Source organism: Alosa pseudoharengus, unplaced genomic scaffold (assembly GCF_046254945.1).
Source record: "Alosa pseudoharengus isolate Yale_2024_CS ecotype anadromous, Long Island Sound unplaced genomic scaffold, YU_APseudo_1.1 YU_APseudo_1.1_scf_24, whole genome shotgun sequence".
In the NCBI taxonomy this organism is placed as follows: Eukaryota; Metazoa; Chordata; class Actinopteri; order Clupeiformes; family Clupeidae; genus Alosa; species Alosa pseudoharengus.
The window spans coordinates 9,189,497-9,210,752 of NW_027468689.1; the positions used below are offsets into that span (position 1 = coordinate 9,189,497).

Genomic DNA, 21,256 nt, shown 5'->3' on the forward strand with positions numbered 1-21,256 from the left:
CGCCTTCAGCCCCAACAAAATGTAACAAAACATCTGAAGCATGACCTCAAAGCCTGTAGCCAGGCTTGGAATTTCACCATTCTGGGGGCAAGGCCACTTGGCCTTCAGTTGGGCATATTTGGTGGGGCATGTCAGGGCACCAAGGCCAAAGTTAACTATACAGTAGTAGGCTATAAAAATGATCAAAGTTGTATTTCGCCTATTCACTGCAGTAGACCTGCATCACTGTATGAAACATTACAAAAACATGAAACATGACACATTACATAGAACTGTAAATCATCTGATCATCTATTTACAGATATCTAGGCTATATATAACATTTATTTTATATTTGGCCTGTTATGAAATCATGTATTGAACAATTTAAGCACAGCTCAACTTTAAGAAACTCAAATAGCCTAGATGCATGCTTAGCATTTTGTGATCATTAAGGCTACTTTCACAAACTCTTAGTCAGCTGTCCTCTGATTTACCAATATCTAGGCGATATCTGTAACATTTATTTTGTATTTGGCCCGTTATGAATTCATGTGGAATAATTTAAACACATTGTAAAACGGAAAGCCCAAATTTGGAGACATCCATGTATGTCGAACTTTACTGCAAATACAAAACGGGATTACTCTGGAACGGCTAACTGTACAGGGGACTGCTTTACACCTTTGTGTTCGGTAAGGTCTCCTGTTTATTCTGATATATGGTTTGTCATGTGTTAAAAGAAGGGTTCGTAAAGTATTCCACCGAGATGAATGGGTAGGGAGATCATGGGACGCAAAACCTTCATTAGAATGTATGATTAAGTTGAATTATATTATTTACTTTTCTCGCGAACCGTTCAACACAGCAATTATCGGCTAACATCGTTTAAAAGCTGAGAAAAAGCTCTTTCATGTGATATTTGTGATGTCTGTGTGATGAATAGGCTACTTCGCCAGTAGTTCAACTGAGAATGGGTGAATTTGGACGCACTTTCTTTCTTGGCGGTCACTTTCTCCACTGCGTAAAAGACTAAATTAATTTGCGCTGTGAATGCTAAGATTATTTTGACAGGCCACAGGCTAAATAAAAATCGCTATTAGTAGGACGCAAAGCAGAATATTGAAAAAAGGGGGCACCAAGGCCACCGTGGCCTGTAAACCTCTGATTTTCAAAGGGGCCTCACGGCCAACGCAAGGGGCTACGACGGCCATGGCCGTCGTGGCCGCCGTGAAATTCCTACCCTGCCTGTAGCACATGATTTCGGGTAAAACGTCTTTCAACCCGGAAACCGCAGCATAGGCTACTGTGTGTATCTTACAAAACCGAAAGTAGCCCTCGTTACAGAGTGGTCGTTTTTTAGTGTAGTTCTAGTCCAGAGGTGACGGCGTTCTCAGACAGTTGTTCCCGCACCTGAAGATACTTGTGGAATATCCTTCGTTGTTATCCATTACAATGGGTTCGGTTAACAAATGTTTGAAATGGCTCTTTATCGTCTTTAACGCACTGTTCGCTGTAAGTAACTGTATTATTTGAATGAGGAGATATTTCTCAACCAACTTTCTTTCTGTAGTTCTCCTGCAATGATGTAAATTATAAGCATCGTGGTTGTCTTTATTTATCACCGTGTATTTGTTTGTTTAATTTCCCTCCAGCTGACAGGCGTTGCATTTGTTGCACTTGCACACTTTTCAGGGATGGCAGCAGAAATGGTAAGGACTTCAGAACAACGGTCAATCAATGGCCACAATAACTGTGTTATAGGCTGGTTTAGGTCTCTTTTAACATTACTCAATTTAGGTTTAAGAGTTTAGAGACTTTTTAACCTTAGCCAGCATTTTGCAGACAGCAAAGCCAACACATTTTTATGTCTCATTTATCACCAAATGTTTCTCAGAAAAAAGAAGTGGGGAATTTCTGGTCAGTATCCCTGTTTGGATTAATTGTGGCAAGCATATCATTTCTTGGAGTCTATGGTGCGTACAAAGAGAAGAAATGGGCCCTCATCACGGTAAATATGTGAAGTCAGCCTTCATTTTGCTGTTAATGAGGTTCAATTAATGAGGAAAATGCCGTTTTCAAGTCGGGTTTTTATTCCTGGCCGATCATTATTAAATGATCAGAAGCATATTGAAGTAAAGCAAATATTGTTTTTTTACTGTGTTAGACAATCATAGTTATTCAATCATAGTTATTCATCCTAGTTATGTTGGCTACTACTACTAATACAACCTAAAAATAAATGTTTAATGTAAATAAGATCTATCTTATCTATCGAATATAAATATAATCTTCTTTTTCAACAGTTTTCGGTTCTTGTCGGTATTGGCACGGTCAGTTGCCTGATTGGGGCTGTTGAGAGTATTTCTGAAAGGCAAACGGTAAGAAAAATTACGTTTAAAATATTAATATTTAATATCATGACATTATATACAGTAGCTATTTGTTTTTAAAATAAGAAAATATATGTGTTAAAATGGAGCATGGTTTTCCAGTAGCCTAGACAGTGAGAAAAATAAGTAGTGTTCAAAAGTGCAAAAGTATTCAACCCCCTTGAAATTCATATTATTTTATATGAATATATTTTATTATTTTCACTTCATTTTAAAAATAGAATAATAAAAAAGAAATACAGTACTTATATTGGGGAGGGGGGGGGGGGGTAATGGTAATTTAAAGAAGCAAAAACTGACATAGTTAAAAATAGTTTAGTCTAGGGTGGTTTGATTATTGTTTTCTAAATAACAATTGTAAGGGAACTTAAGAAGAACATAGGGCTAAAAGAGACCACTAGAAACTACAAGACGAAACAAAGCAAAGAGAAACTGACTGAGCAAACACAAGCCCCATCGTGAAAGTAAGTTATTACAACAAGAGGCCTTCAGAAATGCAATAAAGAACTCTTGAAAACACTGATTGGGAAAATATGTGTGTATGTATATAAACAAAAAATGGTGATATGATTATTTGCAGAGGGCGGATTCATTTTGTAAGCCACTGTAATTTTGTTTTATTATTCAATAGAGCAGTATCACCATGCACCGTCTCAATACACTTAAAACATTTAAAAAAAAAAGAAAAATAACAGCCTAGAAATCTAGACGCACCCTAGCAGCAGCAAATATTGATGTGGGTCTGGCTCGTCAGGCTAGAAATAACATACAACAAGTAAAATGATAAAGAAAAGAAAAAATAAGCTAAATTGATAAAGATAAACAATGGAATTATTAGCATTTAAATATTAATGAAACAAAGGAGTTTGGACAAAATAAAATATAATTAAAAGGTTATATTTAAAATAAAACAAACATTCTGTAAAAATCTATATTTCATGCCAGTCTTAAATTTAGTTCTCTAATGCAAAATGTAGTTTTCTGATGTCTGACTTAGACATACTAAATATCTTCTCTAATACACTTTGTCAAGTTATCCAGGAAAGTTGAAGAATTGTTTGAAAATGATGGCATAGACGAGCATCTTCAGCAGGTTCAAGAAAAATTCAAGGTAAGTAAACATCTTATACTTATTTCCTTTAGTTCAACCAACCAGAATGCTTGACGTAATTAAATTATAGAAGTTAACAAATTTGGAATGGTAGCTTTTCCATGGATCTGGGTTGCCTACAGCTGAGATCTAGTTTGCAATATTCGCTCACACCTCCTGATGAGGGATCTTCATGTGAATGAAAAGAGGAGACGGGGGAAGAGGTGGAGCGCTTGTGATGCTTGAGTGTGACGTGCTGAGTCTGACAGGTGAGCGGGTTTAAATCATATAAAGTGGAATTCCAGTAACAGCTGTCCATCATATCTGTGGGCTCCTCCTCCTCCCCGCAGTCTTCATGCCCAAACAGCAACTTCCTAAGGCTGTTTTACAAGTGATTAGACCTGCTTAGAGTGCTGAAGAAGTGCTGTTCACCCTATTAAGAGTTTATGTGCCATCAAAATGATTTTGGAAATGTTATTTTAAGGTAAAAATAGGGGGGGGGGGGGGGGGGGGGGCTTTAAATTGCACCCCTTCCTTCCATGCTCGTGAGAGCTTCATATATAGGTGACATGTTGACACTATATGTCGATGACTCGGTCTGAGCAAGTGGGTTTCTTACCTATTTGTAGAGAGCTTTCTGCAAACACCTGTCAGGATATGCGGATAGGACCCAAATGCAAGACTCTTCCAGGCCGAATTACAGACAAAAAACACTTTTATTATGAACTACGAACTACTTACAGACATACGGGGCTTCGACAAGACAAACAGAGAGACGATCCGACAGGGAACAAAGAAACAGGAGGGTAGAAATACACAGAGCAATTAACAAGAGAGACAGAGGACTGGACGAAACCAACGAGACAATAACAGGGAACAGGTGAAGAGGCAGAAAAGGAGGGAAAACTAACGAGACAGGAAGCATGACCAAATAAGGAGATGGGGCGGAGACAAGACAGGTGACAGGCAGGTAAACACAAAGCACATGGGAAACAGGCAAGACAAACACAGGACACAAAATGGCCACCAGGGTGGCACAAACTCAGAAGTCCGGGCCAGATCCTGACAGTACCCCCCCCTCAACGGACGCCTCCCGGCGTCCCCAGAAAAGTCAAACCAGGGTGGGCGGAGGGGGCCTGGACGGAGGGACCGGTCCGATAGACCGTAAACACGGGGCAGACTCAGACGGGGCAGACTCAGAGGGCTTGGGCAGGGAACAAGCAGACGGGACCGACTCAGGCAAGGCAGGGACAGACTCAGGCAGGGACAGACTCAGGCAGGGGCAGACTCGGACAGGGCAAACTCTGACAGGGCAGACTCGGAGGGCTTGGGCAGGGAACAAGCAGACAAAGACAGGACAGACTCAGACGGGACGACAGACTCAGACGGGACGACAGACTCAGACGGGACGACAGACTCAGACGGGACGACAGACTCAGACGGGACGACCGGGGCGACAGACTCAGACGGGACGACCGGGGCGACAGACTTAGACGGGACGACCGGGGCGACAGACTCAGACACAACAGACACAGGGGCAGGGGAAGGGACAGGAACAAAGACAGTGACAGGGACAGTGACTGGGATGGTGACTGGGACGGTAACTGGAATGGTGACTGGGACGGTAACTGGAATGGTGACTAGGATGGTGACTGGGACAGAGACACAGACAGAGACAGAGACGGGGATGGTGACGGGAACAGAGACGGGAACAGAGATGGGAACGGTGACGGGAACGGTAACTGGCACGGTGACGGGGATGGTGACTGGCACAAAGACAGGCACAGTGACTGGGACAGGGACAGACCACTCAGGATAGACAGGAACGAAGGGCTCGGGCAGAGGCGGGGCCGGAAAGTCAGAGGTGGGCGGAACCGACTCGGGCAGAGGCGGGGCCGGAAAGTCAGAGGGAGGCGGATCCGGCTCGGGCAGAAGCGGGGCTAGACAGACAGGCAGAGGCTGGGTTGCCGGCATGGCGTCGGGAGACGCGGCTGCAGGCGTGGCGTCGGGAGACGCGGCTGCAGGTGACTGGGCTGCAGGCGTGGCGTCGGGCGACTGGGTTGCAGGCGTGGCGTCGGGCGACTGGGCTGCAGGCGTGGCGTCGGGCGACTGGGCTGCAGGCGTGGCGTCGGGCGACTGGGCTGCAGGCGTGGCGTCGGGCGACTGGGCTGCAGGCGTGGCGTCGGGCGACTGGGCTGCAGGCGTGGCGTCGGGCGACTGGGCTGCAGGCGTGGCGTCGGGCGACTGGGCTGCAGGCGTGGCTGCAGGCGTGGCGTCGGGCGACTGGGCTGCAGGCGTGGCGTCGGGCGACTGGGCTGCAGGCGTGGCGTCGGGCGACTGGGCTGCAGGCGTGGCGTCGGGCGACTGGGCTGCAGGCGTGGCGTCGGGCGACTGGGCTGCAGGCGTGGCTGCAGGCGTGGCGTCGGGCGACGGGGCTGCAGGCGTGGCTGCAGGCGTGGCGTCGGGAGACGCGGCTGCAGGCGTGGCTGCAGGCGTGGCGTCGGACGACTGGGCTGCAGGCGTGGCGTCGGGCGACTGGGCTGCGGGCACAGGAGCGGACTCGGCTGCGGGCGCAGGAGCTGACTCGGCTGCGGGCGCAGGAGCTGACTCGGCTGCGGGCGCAGGAGCTGACTCGGCTGCGGGCGCAGGAGCAGGCGCCTCTGGGCTGGGCGCAGGAGCAGGCGCCTCTGGGCTGGGCGCAGGAGCAGGCGCCTCTGGGCTGGGCGCAGGAGGCATGGTGTCAGAGGACCGGGTTGGACGACGCTTGGCACGTCTCCTCCTGGAGTTAGCCTGAGGGACCTGAATGAGTTCAGGGGGGAACTGGAACTCGTCAGGCTGAGGCTCTGGACCTGAGGTGACCGGCTGCAGGCGCAGCACGCCCACCCTAAGCCCCTGGCAATGAGCTGGAGGGGCAGGGTCAGGTGGGAGACTAGCAGCCTCACTGGAGGGAGCAAGGAGCGCCTGCAGGCTTCTCCTCAAGCCAGTGGTCTGAGCCAGCAACTTGGCTGCCGCTGGAAGTGCCGCCAGCCAAGATTTGGAGGAGAGATTCTTCTCCATTAGGGTCACGGCTGCCAGCTTTCTCTCCAACGACGTGTTGCCATGTAGGACTGCATTTAAGCTCTCAAACAAGTAGGCCATCTGCTGAGGTTCCTCCCAGGGCGGTTCAGGGTCTGCTGGGTCCATTATTGGTCGGATCGTTCTGTCAGGATATGCGGATAGGACCCAAATGCAAGACTCTTCCAGGCCGAATTACAGACAAAAAAACACTTTTATTATGAACTACGAACTACTTACAGACATACGGGGCTTCGACAAGACAAACAGAGAGACGATCCGACAGGGAACAAAGAAACAGGAGGGTAGAAATACACAGAGCAATTAACAAGAGAGACAGAGGACTGGACGAAACCAACGAGACAATAACAGGGAACAGGTGAAGAGGCAGAAAAGGAGGGAAAACTAACGAGACAGGAAGCATGACCAAATAAGGAGATGGGGCGGAGACAAGACAGGTGACAGGCAGGTAAACACAAAGCACATGGGAAACAGGCAAGACAAACACAGGACACAAAATGGCCACCAGGGTGGCACAAACTCAGAAGTCCGGGCCAGATCCTGACAACACCAAGGTTTTGTTGAGTGCTAACAAGAAATAGCAACCACCATGAGGAGCTTTTCACTGAATTGTGACAAAAAGTGTATGGGATTAGAATCTTAGATTGTACCTTTACATTTATACAGAGAATTTGTAGTTGGTAGGACATGATATCCAAAGGAAGATGGTCTTCTTTTTTCCTATTGTGTAAGGTGATGAGAGAGTGCTATTTTTCATGCATTTACAGCTTAAGTGCTGTGGCACACGCAATGGCTACCAAGACTGGAATTTACAGATTCCAGAGTCCTGCATCTGTCCAGCATCCTACCGGGGTACTCCAAAATGCAAGGAGACAAGGTCTCTCAGAAGATATGAGGTAATGTTTTTTTGTATTTACAGTATGTACTGTATATCTCCTGTCTTTGTTCCATGAAACCCTGATCATAAAAATTGTTTTTATTCACAGTATTGGAATCTTTACGAGACAAGGACTACAGCGATCTACAGTGAGGTATAAATATGAACAAACATGACACACTTTCAAATCATTGTAGGCTACATCAAACCTTGGTAAATTAATGTATTTGTCCCACAAACAAAAGCATGTTACAGTTTTCAAATTCAAATATATTTTTATTGTTCAAATTCATCTGTTAATGTTGTTTTTAGACATGTCACTCTCTCATTATGCGGTATTTCAATATGATGATGGATGCTGCAACTGGGATTTTCTTTGGATTTTCAATTGTGGGGGTAAGAACTTTCATTGTTTTGATTATTACCTTTGGCCTGGTTTGGGGAGAAGAGATTATTGTAACAGGGGCCGCCATCCATCTGTGTGTGTCTGCTCATATAACTTAACAAAACTACAAAAGTACTGGTCCGATGTATTTCAAATCTAAATGCAAGGCAGAGGTCTACCATATCTTGGTCCTTCTGCATGATCCAGCTCCTATGGTAATAATTACTGGTTGAAAAAATAAATTGTCCACTACTACTGTATCTCCGATTGAAATTAAGGGCCCTATCTTAGTTGATCTAAAACGCATGGTCACTGGCAAATAGCTTAAATAAATGTAGGGGTTTGTCCAGTCCACATTGGGGGTGGTTTTGTTATCAAACGTCAGGCGCCTGGCACAAAAATGCACTTCATATGTTTCTTAATCAGTCATGGGTGTGTTTTGGGCGTAACATCCCTTAAGCTAATGAGAATGACATCTGTCATTCCATTTAACAGCAAGCTGCGCAACATCAAACAGCGAATCGATATTTTGACAGTCAGCGGCACATCGCATGGAACAGATATTCTACTAAACCATGCTTTACTAAAACCTAGCAGGGTATAGCCTACACGCATCTGCACTTGTCTATTATTTTAACTTATAGTCAAAGTGAAACTACCTTCACCGTGGTGTCATAATGTTCACCGTGGTGTCACACTTTCACTATTGACTGACAATGGGTTACCATCGAAAACATAGCCTGAAAAAAGCAACACTTACCCCAATAATGTTCGAACAACTGAATAAAAAACCCAAGGACATTTATGCTGCAGAGGAGTTGCTGCTTACATCCCGTGACAGTGCGTCTTCAGCTGCGCTTTATATGTGCCTTTCGTTGTAGACCAGGTTTTCCTTGGTCAGGGCGTAATGCTTTTTAGATGGTGTAAGATAGCGATTTTTAGATAATGCTCCAGACCACACCTTAGGTCGTTAATTGCCACACCCCTAGGCGCATCGTGTAATAAAAGAGAAGGGCATGGCGAAAAACTCGAGTGTAAGATAGGAATACGCTTTGCGTTGTGATAAGAATACGATATGCGCTTTTAGATCACCAAGATAGGGCCCAAAGTGCTGATAACTATAAACAGATTGTCATAAAACATATATGTAGGCACTGATAATTATGACATGTCGTAATATGACATGCTATGGATTATGATTATGATCACATGTTAAAAATTAGCCTAATGACATAAAACAATAATGACATTTTTTGCTTTGTAATCCTCAGCTTATTGGGGTAATCATGGCCATCATCATCACCTGCAAGATCAAGAAGCAAGTGACTTATGAATGTTCGAAGCCTCCTGCATATGAGGAGTTGTATACAATGAAATGTATGCCAGTGCATGTCTAAGATTGTTGTTTCAACAGGCTTCCTATTGGATCAGTATTTGAAAATCATCAGGGCAAATGCTTTTCTTTTTGTATTCATTGATAACATTTTATGTTGCCAGATTTGACCGTGTTTTGTTTAACTTTTTGGGCTTGATTGCACAGCTAGAAGGATAAAAAAAAGTATTATATGGAAAATGGTTTGTTGATTCTGTAAAACATGGAAATTACTGCTCAGCAGTAACCCGTGAAGTTCATTGTAATGTCCATATTTTATATGGTATAAGGTTATGTATCCCATCTTAATTATGACAAATAGTGTCTTTATATATGTTGCTGCATAACAAGGTATCTGAATTGTTTGCTTGATATATTGCCTAATGTTTGTCTGGTGATGTGGCAACAGCATGCGTATGCGCACTTTCTCGAATATGGTTTTGCAACTCTTACTGTACAAGAGTTTCCTTTTTGTTCTTCAGAAGTTAGATTGGTGTTCTTAAAATGATGAAATGAAAGGATACACGTTGGAAAGGTACCAGTTGGAGGACACCTTCATTGTTGATTATGCATATTATGATTGTTTCTCTACATTAAAGTCAGTGAGGTTTGTTGCATTATCATTATCATATTTCATTCCTTTCTTTTGTGAACTGAATAAAAGGTTAATTATAGAAAATAGATTTTTTAGTTCTTTAAAATGGAACATTTAAAGATTACGTATAACTCCCATAATTTCCAGTGTACAGAACTCTGAAGGTATTGACTTGTGTGATGGAAAGACTACTCCAACCTACAAGGAAAGTACCTATGTTTCTGAGAAAGTGCATGTCTCATAGGCAGGGGACTTGAGGCACATACTGTGGTCATGTTGAAAATGAAAGTGAAACCAAGTTAATCCGTTGAGTGTCTGATACTCTCAGACCTAGACAAACATATTGTACAGGGGAATTAATGTTATATGTCATTCAAATGCAATATACTAATTTTAATTGTAAAGTAAATAAACATACAAAAAAGTGTCACAGCCCAAGATGATGTGCTGCTGATAGTGTTGTAGCACTCGAGTCCGGTCTTGGTCTTGAGTCCGGTCTCTAGACCATTTTTTGCTTACTCGTTCTCGTCTCGGAATTGAAAGCAAAAATACTCGGTCTTGACTCGGTCTCAACTTACATTGGAAGGTGGACTCCTATTGCCTCCTCAAAGACTCGATCTTCACTGTCTCGGCTGCATTTAAAAACCAATGGTTTTTGGAGTCGGTCTCGACTCGGTCTTCACCCTTTAAAGACTCGGCCTCTACTTGGTCTCGATATGTGCGGTCTCGTCTACATCACTAGCTGCTGTGATATGTTATGAAATGCATAGATTCGTATACTGTATAATTTACACACACACATACACACACACACACATGCCCAGTGAGGCCTGAGGTAATTTTACTCCATCTCTCTCCCACTCATTTCCTTCACTATCCACACTACCCTGTCAAGTCTAGAAAATCCCTAAAGTAATTCTAAGGGTGCTTCCCCCCAAAGATCAGTTCAATTGGGTATACAGTATGGAAGCAGCAAACACTATTTCGGAACAAAACAAACGGACCGAAACCGCTTGGAGGAGGTGGTCTCGGCTTGTTTCCAATCGAACTCTAGAGCGGTTCGTTTGCAGTGAGAAAGCAATTGGCCCGTTGTAGCAGAACAACTCGCTGATATATTTTTGTAGGCCTACACATAGGCTTCAAGTTTATTCCACTTTTAATCTATCTAGCCTATGTTTTGAATATCAAGTGAATGTCTTAGGCTTACTTTTCCGGCGGTGTTACATGCGATAATAGGAGAGAGTGGGAGAAGCCTAGACTTTGGACATGCATACACACACATGCACATATGGAGCTCTTAATAAGTTAAATGTGAGGTTAGGTGACTGCGTGATAGTGTCTCAGCTGTCAAATGTGACCAATCAGGGAACAATTTAATCGTGCGTGGGTTTGTTTGTAGACCAAAGCAAAGTCCTTTTAGGCACGTCCCTCTACTCGGCGGCCATATTGCTTTTTGGGCACTTATGGGGCATCTATTTCGGCAGAAATCCATGAGCGCAAGGCTTCACGACACCTACCTTGCTCCAATGGCGAGGTCACAACACATGATTGGCACCTCATTAGAAAGTCTCTGACCAAAGTTTAATCTTACGTGGGTTATATCATTTGTTCCGATATAAATGCTGCCATGAGAACACAACCGAACCCAGGGACAGTGGAGAAAAACTATCGATTCAGGCCATGATTCGGAACGAAATAGGTATGAAAGCACCCTAAAAAAGACAGAAATAGTCCCTTTTAATTTTATCTCCAAAACTGCAACCTCTCATCTGCTATGTGGCGAGTAAAGCAAGAGTAAACAAAAAAAAATATGATGTCAGGGTATGAACACAGTTTAATGCTCCATTCCCAAATGCTAGTGTAAACTCTACAATGCAAAGAAGAAATTTTATTTAGACGTAATACAGAAATGCTACCATCTTATCTAAGGGCCCGTCCCAATACCTCCCCTACCCCTAGATTTTTGCCCTAACCCTCGTTTTTGCGCGTGCATGTGTAGGGCTAGGGTGTCCCATTACTATAGGGAGCAAGGGGAAGTGCTATTTTGCCCTTAAAATCAACCCTCAAAACATAGCCAGGACCGATGCAGGCTTAAAACGAAGTGGGAGATGAAATTACCCTGGATACCGTGCGAGCTCAGTGAGCCGGCCAAATTTTTCATATATTTTCGCAAATAAGCATATTAAAATTTCGGAATATGTTGGAATATGTTAGCTGGATGCACATCTGATGGACTGTTGAGTTTTGAACACTAATGTTAGAAAATATCTCACGAAGCTATCTGACGATGTTCATGATATCTGCTGAGTGCTTTGAGAGAGTCTGCCCATCAAATAACGTTATATATCTGATCTGGGTAGTTTCGTCAATATTTAAGGTGGGTGTTCTGGCGTTCACATGAACACGAATATCTTTGTTGATTAACTAGACGTAGATAAACCAGCACAGCCCACACAACAACGACCGCTGGAATGGGCATGTTCCTGAATGAAAATAGTAGCAGGCTACTACCGGTAGACACGTCGGCGCTGCGCGTGACGTAGGTGAGCACGTTCGCTACGCTAATTTGCATTTAGTGGTGTCCCAATTTATAGGGAAAGATCTTCACCTCCACTTCCCTTGTCGAGGGGGCTTTAATGTTGAGGGCAATCAAAACGAAGTGGAAGTTTTAAGGGGGGAGAAATGGGACTGGCCCTAAGTCTGAGCTCATTTCAAATGGACTGGTGTAAGTGGAAAAGGGCCCTGTGGTTAGACCAATCAAAATGTGCAATTATTTTTGGAAATCATGTACTCCTCTGGGCTAAAGAGGAGAGTGCCTATTCAAATATCCAATGTATCCAACTTGTTATAGTGCTCAGTTCAAAACCCAGCATCCATGAGAGTGAGGAGGTGCATTAGTGCTATGGCATAGGCATTTTGTACATCTGGCAAGGCATAATAAATTCTGAATGATGTACACAGGTTTTGAGCAACAGATACTGTCATCCAGACAATATCTTTTCAGGGAAGACTTCAAATATTTCAGGACAATAACGCAAAAGTAATTCTGCACATATTTAAAAAGCATTTCTCCATATAAGAAGAGTCTAGGTGCTAAAATGGCCTGTCTGTAGTCTAGATCTGTCTAATTGGGTGTATCATGGAATGGAAAACATAATTAAGAAGTCCAGACTGTCAAGCAGCTGAAATCCTATATCGGGCAGGAATGGGACCACATTTCATTCTCAAAACATTAGCAACTGGTCTCCTCAGTTCCTAAACATTTACAGAATGTTGTTAAATGAAGAGGTGAAGCAACAAAGTGGTAAACATGCCCCTTTCCTAACTTTTGTGAGACGTGTTGCTGACATCACATTCAAAATTAAGATTTTTTCCAAAACAAAACCCAATAACATTTCTCTCCTTAAACAGTTGATATGTTGTCTTTGAACTATTCTCAACTACTTTTTGGAAGTTCTGGTTGTATAATGTATTTAATATTTCTGTATTTCAGCTTGAATGCTGCATGTGGCACAAATAAAACTACACAGACAGGGGTTACCATTCCAAACTCCTGCCCCTCTTGTGCAGTCTATCAAGGCCAGCAACATATCACCAAGTGCACATGGCCAAGCATGAGGTCCAGTAACATATCACCAAGTGCACATGGCCAAGCATGAGGTCCAGCAACATATCACCAAGTGCACATGGCCAAGCATGAGGTCCAGCAACATATCACCAAGTGCACATGGCCAAGCATGAGGTCCAGTAACATATCACCAAGTGCATGGCCAAGCATGAGGTCCAGCAACATATCACCAAGTGCACATGGCCAAGCATGAGGTCCAGTAACATATCACCAAGTGTACATGGCCAAGCATGAGGTCCGGTAACAGTAGAAAGGCTCAATGGATCCTTGTTTTTTGTGTAAGAGAGAAAGAGAGTAAATGCTAACCTGACTCTCGCCAGATGAATTTCGTTCTGCCTAGCTCCACTCACATCCTATGTTCTCCCAACAAGAAAGGTATGTATGTGAATAGACTAAAGTAGTTTATTGTTATAAAGTCAGAATGAATAGTAACAATTAATATTTTTGAAGTCCATGGTTGACACCCGGTATGAGGAGGCTAAGGAGAAGGCCAAAGAAAAATTGGACAATGTTGTTGCTGTTAGCCTTAAGTCCGACATGTGGACGTCCATCAACCTGGAGGCTTACCTGGCTGTGACTTGTCATTTTATTGATGCCAATGACTAGCTTGGGACAATCTTGCTTGGGGTGCAACATTTCCCAAACACCCATACGGCAGACAACTTGGCTATTGCCCATACCATGGTCATGGAGGAGTGGGGCATAAAGGATAAGGTGAGGTGCCTTGTCACGGATGCTGCTGCCAATATGATTGCCTGTGTGAGGGCATTGAATATTAGGCATGCGATATGCATTGCACATGCATTGAATTTAATTGTCAAGAAGTCTTTCGATGATGTGCCAGGCTTAAATGAGCTTCGCACCAAATGTAGGAAGCTTGTAACCTACTTCAGGACCAGCACAACAGGAAAAGAAAGACTGGCCCAAGTGCAGGTGCAGATGGGGAGGCCTGCTCTGAAAATGATTATTGAGGTGGACACTAGATGGAACAGCACTTACAGCATGCTGGAAAGGCTCTATGACCTGAGAGAGCCAGTGGGGGCAGCTCTAGCCTCTTTGAGGACAGATGTAAGCCCTCCTACTTCATTGGAGTATGAAACAATGAAGGATGCTCTCGACCTACTGGCCCCATTCCACCAGGCCACAGTAGAGCTTTCTGCAGAAAAAAGAGTGTCTGCTTCAAAGGTTATTCCCCTAATGAAGATGCTGAACCACACAATAGTAAGAAAATCCGAGGGCTTAACATCAAATATGGCAAGGCAGCTGGCTGACAACCTTGTCCGTCGCGTCAGAGAGCATGCGTTACAAATGGGTTCCTAAGTCCAGGAAAGCTCCAAGAAGCCATTACAAGACTAAAGTCAGAATGTGCCAATGTTATCAGAAATTCTGAAACAACACCCCCAGCTCAAGTACCTGCCTCACAAGCTGGGCCATCTACAACCTGTGGTAAGTAGTCTATGTCTTATGTGAATTTTCACATTTGTAATGTCATGTAATGTGAACCATTGAGAAGTGAGTGTTTTCCCTTGTATAATTATAGGTGACCTTTGGCATCTACTGGACAGCACAGTGGATAACAGCAGACGGAGCTCCAGTGTGACCGCAGATGCTACTATTGAGGTGGACCGTTATTTGTCAGAGACAAATCTGGCAAGGACTGAGGATCCGCTGGGTTATTGGAACAAACAGAAGCTCCAACATCCCAATTTATATAAGCTGGCACTTACGTTCTTATGTTGTCCGGCATCATCGGTGCCCTGTGAAAGGGTGTTTTCTAAGGCTGGAGAGGTGGTTTCCAAAAAGAGAAACCGCCTCAATCCAAATACTGTAAAAAAACTTTTGTTTTTAAATAAAAATCAGTAAAAATGTTCCCATCCCTGTTGCAGTTTGCTGTTCCACTCCCAGTTCCATAAGCACTACACAATTGCCCTCCCAGTTCCATAAGCACTACACAATTGCCCTCCCAGTTCCATAAGCACTACACTATTGCACTCAGTCAGCACTGCACTCAGTGATTTCTTTACACTCATTTGGGGCATTCACTGTCATCACTAACCCAAAGAACTACTGAATACAAAGTTATGTGTGTGTGAGTTGTGTGTGCATAGGTAAACACAAGCAGAGTAAAAAACTTTATTTAATACACAGGCAATAGAAAAAGGGTGTGCCCACACCATGACAATTTGGTTGCTCAGGATGAATAGATTTGTGTGCGATACATTGCTTTGCACAGCAGGTGTCACTAGGGAGCACACTGTTTCATGAGGCTTCAGGTAAACGAACCTTTTGGTGAACCAATGGGCTGGAAAGCCTCAGTGGTTCAGGAAGCCTCATTTGGCCATCACTAGAGACCACACTTTAGCGTAATGTTTTAAATGATATTTATTAACATAAAAGTAGAAAATGTCAGTTTAAAAGTAAAATGTTGTGCAATGTATGTCTAGGGGTAGAATGAATAAACTAAACATAATGAGACGGAGACACAGAAGGAGGCGAGATCCCCAGAAGGGCAGCGAGTCAGGGCAGCTCCCAATGAGCTCTCCCGTTGGAGCAGGCCAGAGAAATGAGTGAGAGAACGACATCATGCCAGAGCCTGCCCTCTTATGGCCACGACAATTAACTCCAGGAGGCGTCACCTCTGTACTCAGCAGCCTGTAGGAGACAGACAAAATAGCAGTAGCACAGAAAAAGGGGCGGAGCCACCACACAAAGACCCACCGGGTCGTAACATCCCTTTCTCTAACTATCTTCACTGTGTGTGTGATTTTTCTCAGCCAATGTACAATGTAAAGCCACCTAGTGGTAGCCTGACGAGCCAGACCCACATTAAAATGTAGGGTCTGGGCACTCACCGTTCGCAGTGCTCAATCCGAGGGGCGGAATAATCAGTTGTCTTTCAAATTTCCTCTGCACGCAATAGGACAGCGGCAGCGCTATGAGTCCCATGCGTTTCCCACTAGCGGAGCTAGTAGGCTAGTTCAAACGTTTGCCAATTAATAAAAGCTTAACTCGTGTCACACTGTTCGCCAACAGCAACATCCATCTTATTTGTTTTCAAGTATTCAAGCCAAACCGTTGCAACTCTGCCATCAATCTTTATGTTAAGCCCACCTAACGACTCTATACACGATTTCATTGGCCTGATTGAGTTTCGATTTCTGGAGCTCACAAGCCAACGGAGAGTTGCTAGACTAGCCCTGGCAGCAAATGTAATTTGCCGCTAGGGGCGTGTCTAGATTTCTAGGCTAACCTAGTGGTCTTTTTCTGTATTTTTTACCTACAAGTTTCCTTTCTTGCCATTCAGGTGTTTGTAATTAGGCTTCCCCACACAAAAGGGACACTTCTTTGCTGAGGACTACACCCTGAGGGAGGCTGTTTGTGTGATTATGTGTGGGTTGTCCCACTCAGCTCACTTTTAAAAGTTTTCAATCATGATGTAGCCACTAAAATAAATGCTTTTTATACATTTTTCTAAAGAACCTTCGAATACTGGATCTCTTTGAAATTCCATGCACTTTGGATTTTTTTTTTGTATAGACAGGCTTTGATTTATTTGTAGCATTCAGATGTAGGCAAAACATTTCATCGTGCAGTAATTGGACATAGCCTATGAGCTCAAACACACATATACTAAGCTTGAGGGGTATTCAAATTAATCTAGCATGGTGCTATTTTACCTGATCCAAGTTTTCTCCAACTACTCACTGCTGTAATATGAAAAGTATCTATTTTGTACTTTTAAAATCTGGCTATTATTGGTGGTGTTAACATTACTTAGCATTAACTTTATGTTACATGTCAAGAGTGGTGGCCGTGATTACAGCAGTGGGTATACACAGGGACGGACTGGCAGTCCGGACAGTCAGCAGCCCATTGGTTAATTTTCCATACTGACACTGGACTGGTAGCTCTTGTCAGGCTCCACCAGGGGTGGACAGTAGCTAAGTACATTTACTTGATTACTGTACTTAAGCAGGGGCGCCACTAAGGGGTGGCCGGGGGTGGCCGCTGCCACCACAATATAAACTCTGGCCAGTGACCATCCCTGGCTATGTGGCCGACGGACACAAAATGTGTCCAAATTCACACCCATTATTCTCTGTTTTATTGCTCACGGAGTACTTATCACACATAAATCACACAGAAGAGCGGTACCAGAATTGAAAGTTGGTCATGACATGTAAAGATCAACTGTGCTTTTGAATAGATATTTCTATCAGCATGCTTCAGGTGACTACTACTGTATACTATACTTTAAAATTTAACAGGGAACAGATTAGAATGTTGGTCAAACTATAATAAGGAGAACAATACTAAACAACATCCCTGTGTATATCCAGATATGGGAAGCCTAGACTGTCTAGAAAACGATAGCCTAGCATATGAAGAGTTCTTTTCAGTTTTTTTTTATTGACATATTTCAAAAATGGTTGCCAAAAGAGTTGGATGGAAAATAAGAATAGCGTATCTCCACACCTAAATGGTCGTTTTTGATGGTTTTACTATCAAATCATACTGTAGGTTTTCTGGGATGCTGAGTCCATTTCTGCGGTGAATGAAGAGGTTGGGGGTCAAAATCATATTGTAATGGCCAAGGTGATGGTAATTTAGAGCCCAAAAATATCTCAAATAACACTGGTCAGAGTTTGTTGTTGCTTGTTCTTGCTATCTGCATTTTGTCCTAGCATTAAGGGAAAGATCATTCAACCACCTACACTATATATTCTTCAAAAGCCTACACCCTCTGTTGATCCCTTCTTCCATACTATTCACAATACATAGTCCTATATTGTATGGGTCAGCCAAGTATACAGCTGATATATTTTGGCCTGTAATATTAAGGGAAACATAATTAAACATCCTAAATTACATATTTAAGTCTGCATTCTCTATAGATGCAAATTGACACAAGTTAAAATATGCCCCACCTACCTCCATACCATGCACAAAGTTCTCTATTGTATATAGGTGAACCAAGTATATGGCTGATATATTTAGGCCTTGACCATTAAAAGAAAGCAAATTCATGGTAGTAGTCCCTTCTGGCCCATGGCCTATTTTAGGGATTAACTGTGCTAAGTTTGATGAAGATTCTTATAACTGCTTCTGAGATATGCAAACACTGCATTTCCATTTCTGCGCATGACCCCATGTAACCTTAACCCCACAACCTTGAGTAACTAATCAGTTCATCAGGCCTTTGTAGTGAGTATGTATAACAAGTTTGAATGAAGATCCTTCAAACAGCTCTGGAGATATTTGATATCATGTGCTAACACATTATTTGTACCGATATTGATGTCATGGTGGTTCATTGAGAGATCTGTCATTTTTTCTGTTACAAACTGGTATTGTAGGCACATGAAATTCTCAATCAACATTATGGGCCCTATCTTAACCCGGTCCATCGTGGCACCAAGCGTGGTGCAAGTCTTGCTCCTATCTTACACCATAATTTTACTGCCAAGGGTTCAAGTAAGTTCACAAGTTGTCAAATGAACAATGCGCTCCCACAGGTGTGCCAATGGAAAAAATAGGAATGTTCAGGCGCATCAACAAAAATGGTTTTAAGGTCACTTAAAATGATAACGCCACTGACCAAAAAAAAACTGGTTTAAAGTGAAAGGCTCATGTAATACAGCTATCATTAAGGGCACACTGTCACCAAATGTAACAATTTGCGAGACTGCAATGAGTCCCAGGCAACATGACTGGTCTGCGTGGATAGGATTTTTATTCAGTCATTCAAATATTATTGTGGTAAGTGTTGCTTTTTTCAGACTATGTTTTCGATTGTAACACCTTGTCAGTCAATATTGAAAGTAAATAATAAGTGCAAAACTTTTTGTCTGTTTTGTTGTTGCCTACGAGTTCAAGTACAGGCGAGTGCAGATGCATGTAAGCTATACTCTGCTTGTCACACACATTTTAGTAAAGCAAGCTTTGGCTAGGCTGCACATCCAGGATTGAAACAGAGCAGTAATCAAGGATTTTTGCTTTCACCCTGTGATGGGATTTTCCAGATCCCATCACATATGATCTTTTGATATGCTTTAGATTTTGCACTTAGACCATTAAAATATAACTCAAATTGAACTGTGAAGTAACCTGTGATACCAAATATGCCTTTGCTATATTTACTTCCACCTTTGACCCTTTTTCAGGATATTTTGCATATACTATAGGGGTTGCATTGTTTGGACCCTCCCTCCCTGTAGGTTTCCAGTAGTTAGTTGGCCAGGTTGTGCACCCAGGTTGTGATCCTTGAGGGTCCTATATCATTTATGGATCACAACCATTTACAACATTCCATGTCTGTAAAAAACCCTTTGCCCCCTGGATATTAGGCTATATGTCATCCAAAGAAAAGGAAAAAAACTGGAAAAAAGGAAGCTCCCGCACACTGTCTTAATTTGCAGTTAAAACTTTATATATTGCAACGTTTCGGTGTGATGACCATCATCAGGCAATTTTCAAAGTCCAAAGAAAAGGAACAGCATTTTCTCAAAGTAGCATCGGATTCGGACTTTGCGATTTCATGGGAAGAGAGAGTAAACAATCATTGGTTCTTTAAAGGGGACTTGGCAACTATTTCAACTTAAAGGATAATTCCGGTATTGAGCACAAGTCTGTTTTATGGTTTGCTTGGATGAACTAGAGTGGTGGACACTGAAATTTTGACAATGGGTCCTGTCTCGACTTTCTGACTCGTTTTGAATCGCCTTTGACTGCTTCAGATTGGCTGGCTATGGGCATGCACAAACATGTCCTTAAAACAACCCTTAACGTTCGTTTTCAAAACTGTGCAAATCACCGAGTGGTGCGCGCGCGCGCGCGTGTGTGTGGATATTGAGAAGTCAGTCGGGGTGAGTTGTTTGCAAACTATTGAGTGTGAAAGGTTTGTGTTAGAAAATAATCCTGCTAATGGTCTGGACACAATATTATTCATATGATTGCATATTGCATATCATTGATTTAAACACCACATGACAGAAAACACAGATCTTTTGAATAGAGGGGTAATGTCCAAGAATCTTGTTCAACTGTTGAATTGTGAGTGACTTCTGTTGCACCTGACTGACTCCATGCCTGAGTAAGAGAACAAACACTGTTGGATTCTGTGTGTAAGTGTTAACTGAGTTTAACTTGTGAAATGTGGTCGGACGTCCTCTATTAATGACCGCTCAACCACATACTGGTGTCAGCTATATAGGGCTACAGAGTGCTTATTCACAGGAAATGTAGTAGCTGTTATATTTTCCTTCATCAAACTGTGAAGTTCTGTTGACCAAAAAAATAATGAATACTACTTTGTAAGTTATTATTTTTCTTTTTTCTTTTGACAGCAATTATTTAGTTTGCATACAACATAATTTAAATCGACACAGGCACACTATAGTTAGCCATGTTTAATTATATATATATATATATTATATACTCTTTTGATCCCTGGTCTCTCTCAGATTTGGTCTCTGCATTTATCCCAATCCGTGAATTAGACAAATACACTCAGCACACAGTGAACACACAGTGAGGTGAAGCACACACTAATCCCGACGCAGTGAGCTGCCTGCTACAGCGGCGCTCAGGGAGCAGTGAGGGGTTAGGTGCCTTGCTCAAGGGCACTTCAGCCGTTCCTACTGGTCAGGGATCGAACTGGCAACCCTCTGGTTACAAGACCAAAACCCACACTACTGCCCCAGTTGTCAGTTTAGGATTGTTTGCTACTACCATTTGAATGTTACCATTTTTGAGAAGTCAGCTGGTCAGAATTGCTCCATGTCTTTCTTCTATTTACTCAATTAAAATGAGCAATCAAAATAATTTTACAGATTTTCTTTATTATTCATTCATGCCAGTAC

At 43.0% G+C, this 21,256-nt stretch overlaps 1 protein-coding gene across 1 annotated transcript; it reads left to right on the top strand.

Annotated features, from left to right (window-relative positions):
* The first annotated feature begins 1,314 nt into the window (after nucleotides 1-1,314).
* Nucleotides 1,315-9,791, top strand: LOC143142283 (tetraspanin-8-like). The gene is made up of 9 exons (XM_076303072.1): nucleotides 1,315-1,494; nucleotides 1,635-1,691; nucleotides 1,877-1,990; nucleotides 2,286-2,360; nucleotides 3,406-3,483; nucleotides 7,305-7,433; nucleotides 7,524-7,568; nucleotides 7,727-7,810; nucleotides 9,071-9,791. The coding sequence occupies exons 1-9, from the start codon at nucleotides 1,435-1,437 to the stop codon at nucleotides 9,194-9,196; spliced, it is 768 nt and encodes a 255-aa protein (XP_076159187.1). The 5' UTR covers nucleotides 1,315-1,434; the 3' UTR covers nucleotides 9,197-9,791.
* Nucleotides 9,792-21,256: the final 11,465 nt, after the last annotated feature.